Source organism: Hoplias malabaricus, chromosome 7, assembly GCF_029633855.1.
Source record: "Hoplias malabaricus isolate fHopMal1 chromosome 7, fHopMal1.hap1, whole genome shotgun sequence".
NCBI classification, from domain to species: domain Eukaryota; kingdom Metazoa; phylum Chordata; class Actinopteri; order Characiformes; family Erythrinidae; genus Hoplias; species Hoplias malabaricus.
This window is the reverse complement of record NC_089806.1, coordinates 10107277-10117113: the sequence shown is the minus strand read 5'-3', so window position 1 is coordinate 10117113 and position 9837 is coordinate 10107277. Positions and strand designations below refer to the sequence as shown.

Sequence of the window (9837 nt, the reverse complement as noted above, 5' to 3'; positions counted from 1 at the left end):
TCACTGTCCCAAATGTGACACTTCCAAACTACACTCCTGTACCCCACACACACCCCCTTCCGTATTTAGAATTAAAATGTTTTCAAAACTGAGTCAGGATTTTTGGTGTTGCCTGTAATGCTTACAGCTCATTTGTGCAGGAGGAGGGACCATCTTCATGCTTAGGTACTGGGGGAGGGAGACACCTTGGTAAAGGCTAGAAGAGTCCTGGAGCACTTACCACACACGTTTAGTTTATCACCTTCCACAAATAAGACAAGATTCTTTGAAATCAGTGTTACATCTTTTAATTTCTGCAAAAACAAGACACTGAACACAAGCCTGGACTCAGGCAAAAGGAATATATGCAAGTCCACCCCGTTTGTGGTGTCCAAGTTTTACAATGAGCAGCTGAGACAAACCCTTCCACCACAACCTGCTGGAATGTTCTATCCCCACCCCACCCCTTTCCTCCATCTTCACACCCCCCCAAAGGACCTCACTTCAGAAAGCTCAGTGCAACAGAGTACTTTCAATCACAGACAAGACAAACCAGGTTGCCCTCATTTACAAGTGTGTGTACAACAAAAGGAAAAGCCCAAGAAGTCCTGAATTCTTGAAATGACTCAGTAATTGTCCCTTTGAGGACATTTAACCATTTTGAGTTTAATAAGTTTGCCCTTGGGCAGGGCAAAGGTAAATAGCTTTACAAAAGTGAGGCTAAAGGTATTAGAGGCAGGATTTAGTCCACTTCCTCCATGCGGGAGGCATCGTCTTCATCACCCTCCAGTGGTGGGATCTCCTCTGGGGCTGGGGCCGTGCTAAGCTCCTCTGCTGCAACGTCAGCATCATCGATACCTAGGAGAGTAAGAGTAAGGACAAATCCATTAGTCATGACTGCTCTGGGGTACAAGGGAGAAGTCATGAAGGGGCAACAGTTGGCCAAAATTAGGGAATTAGTGTCAAGTGTAGTATTTACTTTTATTTATGATTTAACAAATTCCTAGAAGATTTGAGCTTTTTTGAAAGGTAAATCTGATTACACCACCATAACAGCATTTCAGGGCTAAATTAAACTGAAGATATAATCCCTTACCCAGGCCAAGCTTGATCATCCTGTAGATGCGGTTGGAGTGCGTCTGAGGATCGTCCAGAGAGAAACCGGAGGAGAGCAGAGCAGTCTCGAACAGCAGAATCACCAGGTCCTTCACCGCTTTGTCGTTCTTGTCTGCTTCTGCCTTCTGCCTCAAGGTCTCCATAATAGGGTGGTCAGGGTTGATTTCCAGGTGTTTCTTGGCCATCATGTAACCCATGGTGGAGTTGTCCCTCAGGGCCTGAGCCTTCATGATCCTCTCCATGTTGGCCGTCCAGCCGTACGTGCTGGTCACGATGCAGCAGGGAGAGGACACCAGTCTGTTAGACACAGTAACCTGTTGTGTGACAGATGGAAAAGAGCCATTGAATAAATTTAATACATACTTCCAAAGCCCCACAACTGAACAGCAAGCACACACTAAAATTAGAGATGGTTGGTCAGTGTGTTAATGATCAAAAACACAAATAATTCAAGCAAAACACTTGCTCCAGTCTCCACTAGTCTTTGTTTGACTTGCAAACATTTCAATCCTGACACCACACAATGCATTCCTACATCAACTCACCAATAAAAACCATGAAACTATTAGGAAACCTGTTTTAGGCAAAATGTACAGAGTAAAGGTTAAATACCATTGAATTAATAAAATTCCAAATCTGTATTGGAGCCCAAGAGGTCTCATTTCACCTTTTCCACTTTCTTGTCCAGAATCTCCTTCATCAGTTTGCAGAGGTTCTCAAACTTGGTTCTGTTCTCCTCCATCTTCTTTTTCTCCTCTTCATCCTCAGGGAGCTCCAGGCCCTCCTTGGTGACGGAGACGAGCGTCTTGCCATCAAACTCCTTCAGCTGCTGCACGCAGTACTCATCGATGGGCTCAATCATGTACAGCACCTCAAAGCCACCCTTGCGCACACGCTCCACAAAGGCAGAGTTTGCCACCTGGTCTTTGCTCTCACCTGGTAAGAAAAGGGTTTAGTAGAAGTGTCACATTTGGTCATTGTTTGTAACAGAGCGCAGCACAGAATTTTAGTTGTCATGGAATGCCATGCTAGTTCTAATTCAAATGATTTGGACTATTGAGCCTCACCGGTGATGTAGTAGATGGATTTCTGGTTTTCCTTCATGCGGCTCACATACTCTGAAAGGGAGGTCATTTCGTCTCCGGACTGGGAGCTGTGGTAGCGCAGCAACTCTGACAGCTTCTTGCGGTTCTGAGAGTCCTCATGGATGCCAAGCTACAGCGCCAAGACAAATGCTGATGTTAGGTGTTTAGCCAAAGGTGTTTGAACAGATTAATAAGAGCCAGACATTTACAGTGAGATGTAACGTGTCCAGAGCACATGCATAAGCTCACCTTGAGGTTCTTGGAAAACGCTTCGTAGAACTTCTTGTAGTTGTCCTTGTCCTCAGCCAGCTCAGCAAACAGTTCCAGACACTTCTTGACTATGTTTTTGCGGATCACCTTCAGGATCTTGCTCTGCTGCAACATCTCTCTGGAGATGTTCAGGGGAAGATCCTCAGAGTCCACCACACCACGGATGAAGTCTAAGGAAGAGACAAACCTTTAATCAGACAGTTGTAGATCTGATGTTTAAAGCCAGTCTTGTTACTGTTCAAGTATTGGCTTCCAACCAATTAGTTGTAATTCTTGAATACTTCGACTTTCTTACTCAGATATTCTGGGATGAGCTCCTCGCAGCTGTCCATGATGAAGACCCTTCTCACATAGAGCTTGATGTTATTCTTCTTCTTCTTGTTCTCAAAGAGATCGAAGGGAGCACGACGGGGGATGAAGAGGAGGGCACGGAACTCAAGCTGACCCTCAACAGAGAAGTGCTGAAAAACAAAATGCAAAACATTAACCTCATTAGGGATGACCTAAGGACTAATTGCATGCTATTAACAAATCAATAGTTGATGCACTACTGAGAAGAAACAAGCTTATGATCCCAGTTCACCACTGGACATGTAAAGCCTTGATAAATTGATGGGGTACCTTAATTGCAAGGTGGTCCTCCCAGTCATTGGTCAAGCTCTTGTAAAACTCCCCATACTCCTCATTGGTGATGTCATCAGGATTCCTGGTCCAGATTGGCTTGGTCTTGTTCAGCTCCTCCTGGTCAATGTACTTCTCCTTGATTTTCTTCTTCTTCTTCTTGTCCTTGTCTTTGGCGTCCTCCTCATCATCTGATCCTACATCTTCAATCTTGGGCTTGTCCTCTCCCTCCTCCTCCTCCTCTTTCTCTTCCTTCTCTGCCTTTTCCTCCTCAGCCTCGTCATCACTGATCTCCTTGTCCCGCTCCTTCTCCACCTGTAGGAGGAGCCATACAACAAGTTATCAAAAAAGGCCGTTAGAAGCAGGATGTACAACATTCCCAGATAATCACTCACAGCAACGTTTAGACTGCAACTGGGGGAATTTGACACCACAACCTTAGAGTAACTACACAACTACTGATACAGATACCCACACTGGATACTGATCCTCAGACACCAGGTGAAGCACCTAAACAGAGAACATCCAATACTTACAAAGAGGGTGATTGGATAACCGATGAACTGAGAGTGCTTCTTGACCACCTCCTTCACTCGTTTCTCCTCAATGTATTCAGTCTGATCTTCCTTGAGGTGGAGGATGACTTTGGTTCCACGGCCAATGGGCTCACCTACAAACAGGATACAGACAAGATTAATCAAATGATATATACTTTGTAGAGGATTCATTTTAGTTAAATTACTAAAATCAACTTAAAGACTATCTACTTTGGGTGTAACTGGATCTATAAGCATACCATGATCAACTCTGACTGTGAAGGAGCCACCAGCAGAAGACTCCCAGGCGTACTGCTCATCATCGTTGTGTTTGGTGATCACGACCACTTTCTCAGCTACCAGGTAGGCAGAATAAAAGCCCACACCGAACTGCCCAATCATGGAGATATCTGCACCAGCCTAGATGTAGTGGGCAGGGGGAAAATAAGATATGCACTTTTAAATACCCTTCTAGTCTTAGAGCTTTAAGATGTTTTGAGGTAGTACAGGAAAATAATTAAATGATATTTTAACATTACAAATTTAAAAACTGATTGACAAAGGGGAACTGTCCAATATTTAGAATATATTTTCATTAAAGCAAGTATAATTTGCCCTCTTAATATATGTGAAATAACAGCTATGATGGTGATAATTTTACAGACTTTCACAGTCGACACTGCTTTTCTGTTTTAGCAATATACATTCAAATTTACCTGAAGAGCCTCCATGAAGGCCTTGGTCCCTGACTTTGCGATGGTTCCCAGGTTATTGATGAGGTCAGCTTTGGTCATGCCAATTCCGGTGTCCACAAGGGTAAGAGTGCGCTCATGCTTGTTGGGGATGACGTCGATCTTCAGGTCTTTTCCACTGTCCAGCTTAGATGGATCAGTCAGACTTTCATACCTGATTTTGTCAAGGGCCTATGGTTCAGAGAGGAAATCATTAGGCATGGATGAGGTGTTACTGAAAATTAAACCTTAAAAATCACTTGTAGTCAGCATGTTGTACATGCATTTGTACCAATTACTCTACATCCATTAAGTAGTACTAGAATTTAGAAAGTCCAGGTCGTTAATTGCTCACAAATCTCAACAAAAGCCAAATTCAGAAATGCTCAAAGCATTTCCTCAAGTGTACCATGTACTTAGCTGCCCACCTGCTTCAACTCAAAACACTTACATCAGAGGCGTTGGAAATAAGCTCCCTGAGGAAGATCTCTTTGTTGGAATAGAAGGTGTTAATGATGAGGGACATCAGCTGAGCAATCTCTGCCTGGAAGGCAAAGGTCTCAGCCTCCTCCTCTTGGCGCATTTCTTCAGGCATCTAGAGGAAAGCAATGAATCAGACCAATTTAAAATCATTTTCACTTTTCATTTCACTTCAACCCCACCCCCTATAAATGATTATCCTGTTTAAAGAACACCATGATCGACACACAGATTAACATCTTAAAATATCCAGGTTCTGAATACATTATACATCCACCTGTTCCACATTTGAGGAGAAATAGGAAAAATAACAAGATAAATACAAACTAAAAGGCCCCTTTTACCGTGTTTAGTCAAGTATTATACAGTATCGTACATGTAGTCCGGCTCTAAATGTTGTTTAAATAAGGATAATAAAAAAACCCTACGAATAAAGGAGTCCTCGCCATAATGACTGCTCTAAATTACGATGAAGGAAGTTAGAGAGCAGCTTCAACATGGCGAAACCGGCTCGCGGCACAATGGAGGGAGCACGTGTTTGAGGAAAGGGGCAAGAGACAGAAAACTCAAACTGGAACAATTTGTACCCAACGAATTTGAAAGGACACGGCCCAATATTAATTAAGAATATCGTAACCGGTCGTGTGGTTTACTTAGTCTCGATTAATGAACACGACAATACATTACAATGAGAGCTATAGGGAAAACGGCAGTTACAAGTCAGACCACATGGCTTCTAGGACACTAGACATTGGACTTTTATATAACGAACCGCCTCGGACAGGTTTACATTATACACTTAACGCTACATAAAACGAACCAATTTTAATATTAAGGTTTTGAGTTTCAGGGCCTTAAGTGGCCTTTTGGGGGCTACAAAACTGACATAAATGACTCTACATTTTTCTTCCTCGTTGTTTTAATCAATTATGACCTGAGACACATAAATCCGTGTCATAATCTCTATATGGCTAAAATTACCCATTTCCGTTCCACCTTAAACTGCGCCAGAGTTGGAACAGAAAAACAGGGATGAGAATCAGAAAACGAAGGCCAAACCTAAAGCCACGTACGTTAATGTACGTATATGCTTAATATATTTTATAAAATAACTAGCCAACAAAACGACTGGATAAAACGTAATTATAATAAGCATCTAAATCTGATTAAACGGCAATATCACGATTAGACAGAACGTGTTTCTCTAACCCTCTCCTCTTTGTTGCCGGTTTTTTTTTATAAACCGTTAACTGCTGGTTGAAAAACAAGAACAGGTCGTATCGTGTATTATTTTATCCCATAAACAAAGGTGGAAAAGGTTGAATAAACCTAAAAAAACGAACCTTGATTGGTTCCGTTGATTTCTCTTGAATAATATGCAGCCAAAACCCTTCAGTGCTCCACCAACAAGTGCTGCTGCGGCGCAGCTGCCGGTTTTTATATGCAGCCTGCGAACATGCGGCGTATCAGTCCGCGGGCTGGGTTGAAGCTACAATACACACAAGGCACATATGACTAATTTCTGAAAGGGAAAATATTGCAGATAACATTTTAATTATTTATTCTGAACTCATACTGCTTTAAGGCCACATTCTGAAAATCATAATTTGCCTATATACAATAGTACATTTCAAGTTTGCTCCTGGAATAAACATTAAAACTAGTCAGGTTCGGGCACAGTCAAGTAAATTTCTCAGGCAATAACAGCATTAAAAGGCTACTCTGGAGAAAATCCAGTGTTTAGCTTTATTAACACGTTTGTGTGGTGTTGTTAATACATTAGAAGTTACATCATGGCACATAAACCTGTCAATGCTGATTATTTTTCCCCTTTGAAACTGCAGTGTTCAAAAAACGACCGTTTCAAATGAGCGGACGTTGGGGTACAACTCTAAACCGATGCATCCGGGGCTTTCAAGCAGCAGGCAAGCGGCAGACAGGTGGGGCTGGGGGGGTGTATAAAGCCTGGGAACTCATTGAATATTCATAGATCTGTGCGCACAGAATAAAGGCAAAGGTTTAAAGTTACATCTAAACTACTTTTAAAACTCCAGTGTATGTTTTTTTCCCCCTTGGAAATAACCATTATGCATTCATCTTTTTTTCCAGCTGCTTCATCCTGGATCTGAAGTGTTATAAACCTGTAATTGTGATGAAAAGTGATGTACCTGATGCCCAGAGAGTGACCTTAAATTTTATTGGATATAGTACATTTATCTTTTGAGTTTAATCCACTCTTTTGATATATTCTCGCACTTGGAATTAACTTAAGTTTCTAAGCAGGATGAAACGGGGTTTTCAGGATTTCCTCTCCTATATATTAGACTCTTTACCGCACCTAAGCTCATTTTATATTTCTGTCTTGACTGCTGTATCTACTCCACTCTCAATAGATGAGAAAGCAGAAATATTAGATGAAGGAATCAAGTGGACAGATGGGTACAGTGTGATGTTGATCTGGAGCAGGGGCCTCATGGGAAAACAACTGACAGATGTAGCGTGGTGGTTTGAGGTTAGTCTGTCCAGTGGACACCGATTTGACATGTGTCTTTATCTTACACACCTTATATACTGAATTAGTGTATTATTAAATCTCACTTGTCAGGTCCTTTGTGCTGTTATGAGTTTAGTGTTTGGGTTTTAAGTGGTAATCCCAAGGAGGAACTAGTGAACTTAAAATAATCCTACACAAGAGAGGGAATCATGAAAAGCTTTATGCCACTGTAAAGAAGTTCACACTAAAATGCTCTGTACTTACATATAAACTGAGGATTGGGGGCAGAAATATGGAAAATAAATTTCCTATGAAAAAGATTTTGATGTTTTTTTTTTTAATGCTTTTACAACTGTTGTGTGGAAACATTTGTTTTAATGTTTCATTATCCTTCCAACTGAGCAACATTACAACTGCTGAAGTATGTCACGCATCTCTGACTTTATTTCTGATGTCTGTTAAAAATATTAAATGATATGGAGCTTTCAGTGGGCTGTGGAGTGATAGAGATCTGAGATGAGTTGGAGTGGGGTTTATGATACAAATCAAACCACCCAACATTACCTGACCTCAAGAGTGTTCACATGGATAAATGCCATCAAATCCATACAGCTATGTTCCAACATCTAGTGAAAAGCATTCCTATAATAATGGTTTAATTGAATTTGACAAACAAAAAACAAGTTATTAGTATAACTTTAAGGCTTTGAGTTCTTTACTTAATTCACACTTGCAACGAAGTTAAAAATTCATGTTATATTTTACTTTACTTATTTGGTTAATATTACCACTGCTTTGTACGGACTGAGAAGGACAAAGTAAATCAATAATAAGTAACGTATACTCGAACAATGCCTAGTTTCACGCATGCGCAATTTAACGGTCATCGTTATTATGTATATATGTATTTTTTAACTTTAGCTAAAAAAAATGTTTCATGTTGGTAATATGTTTAAAAGAAAAAACAAACAAAAAAACCTAAAGACGCAAATAAAGACACGCACTATCGGTAGCGCTGATTTTGTCGCGGACGGATATCAGTGCTCAGGGGCGGCGGTGCAGCGGCTCTTTCTAGCACCTTCCATGAAAATCCCGCCTAAACATGACGTCAGGGGCCTGTCAAGTGCGCGCCGCAGCCGCGCGCTTCCTGAGATACGAAGTTAAAAGTTTCCAATCAGTCACAAAAACGTTTTATATTCAGAGTCGAAATAATTATTTATTAACGATAATCATTCACAAAAATATATGTTAAATATTATATACAATACCTTATTTTTTATATTATTTAATACATAAATATTTTATATTATTTTATATATAAATTATATAAAATACCTTCATAATCATTAAATATTACAGATGGCAAAAGAATATAGACATTAGACATTTTGTAGTGTTTTCAAATTCTAAGTCAAACAAATATAAAATAAAATATACTTCTGAGACAAATTAATCTTTAATCAAACCAAATTTCTATATAATACAGAGCTCTGGCTGGGACATGTAGGGCAAAGAAATGTAGACTTTTCAATTTTTTTATTTAAAATATTTAATGGTATTTTACAGGACAGTAAGTCCTTGATTCAAGATACCGAGTCAAATAGTGTATACACACGCACACGCGCGCACACACACACACACACACACACACACACTAGTCATACTATTCTCCAGTATATATATGAATCTGGTCCCAGAACACTTGTTCTATGGATAAAATGCCCTAAAAGTAACCTATGGTGTAACGTCTTTCTTCATGCCCCCTAGTGGTCCGCTAAATGAAAATAAGCTGGCACAATTTAGTTTTTCCTTGGTCTAAGGGCATGTACATACTTTTGTTCAATAAAAAAAAAAATAATAAAAAAGTATTGTGCAACTGTGCTGTTACTATGGGCTGTGTGGACAAAAAAAAATGCAGGGAGCTAACTCATGGCATCAAATATCTGAGGCAGGGCCTGGGCATAATCTTGTCATTCCCCAAAGACAGGACAATATTTTTATTTTATTTTTCAGCCTCTGTGCTGCTCAGGAACTCTATCATATCACTATATCGTTGCTGTCCTATTAAAAAACGTGTATCTCCATTTTTGTGGATTTTTGGTTTACTACATCATTTGAGCAAATCTGTCTTTCACATTGTGTGAAAATGTCATGGTGAATGAACCAATAAAAATGCCCCAAAATTACTTGGAATACAATTGTTTTACATTGACATCCATTAATATATAAGAAGATTTCTTCATTCTCCTGTACAGTTACTGTTATGGAAGATACATGTTTGTCATGGGTGGCACCGTGGCGCAGCAGGTAGTGTAACACAACTCCAGGGACCTGGAGATTATGGGTTCAAGTCCTGCTCCGGGTGACTGTCTGTGAGAAGTGTTGTGTGTTCTCCCTGTGTCCGTGTGGGTTTTCTCCCACAGTACATAAACAGTGTAAGTATTGTAATATATATTACTAGTGGATTAGACTACTGAAAAGTGTCCATAGGTGTGAGTAAATGTGTGAGTATGTGTTGCACTCTG

General features: G+C 40.3%; 1 protein-coding gene across 1 annotated transcript; it reads right to left on the bottom strand.

Annotated features, from left to right (window-relative positions):
- Positions 1 to 261: 261 nt before the first annotated feature.
- Positions 262 to 6304, bottom strand: hsp90ab1 (heat shock protein 90, alpha (cytosolic), class B member 1). Its single transcript, XM_066676949.1, has 12 exons — positions 6162 to 6304; positions 4790 to 4933; positions 4324 to 4530; positions 3868 to 4027; positions 3608 to 3741; positions 3072 to 3386; positions 2746 to 2911; positions 2430 to 2620; positions 2163 to 2310; positions 1763 to 2031; positions 1076 to 1409; positions 262 to 837 (listed from the first exon to the last, which is right to left on the bottom strand). Exons 2-12 carry the CDS (start codon positions 4931 to 4933, stop codon positions 722 to 724), a joined length of 2184 nt encoding a protein of 727 aa, XP_066533046.1. The 5' UTR covers positions 6162 to 6304; the 3' UTR covers positions 262 to 721.
- Between the last annotated feature and the right edge of the window lie 3533 nt (positions 6305 to 9837).

Excerpts from the sequence above, each read along its gene's own strand:
- hsp90ab1 (XM_066676949.1), bottom strand. The coding sequence starts at position 4,933 with ATGCCTGAAGAAATGCGCCAAGAGGAGGAGGCTGAGACCTTTGCCTTC. Across the intron at positions 4,028-4,323 it reads CCTTCATGGAGGCTCTTCAG|GCTGGTGCAGATATCTCCAT; the intron begins GTAAATTTGAAT and ends CACTACATCTAG. Across the intron at positions 2,621-2,745 it reads GCTCATCCCAGAATATCTGA|ACTTCATCCGTGGTGTGGTG; the intron begins GTAAGAAAGTCG and ends TCTCTTCCTTAG.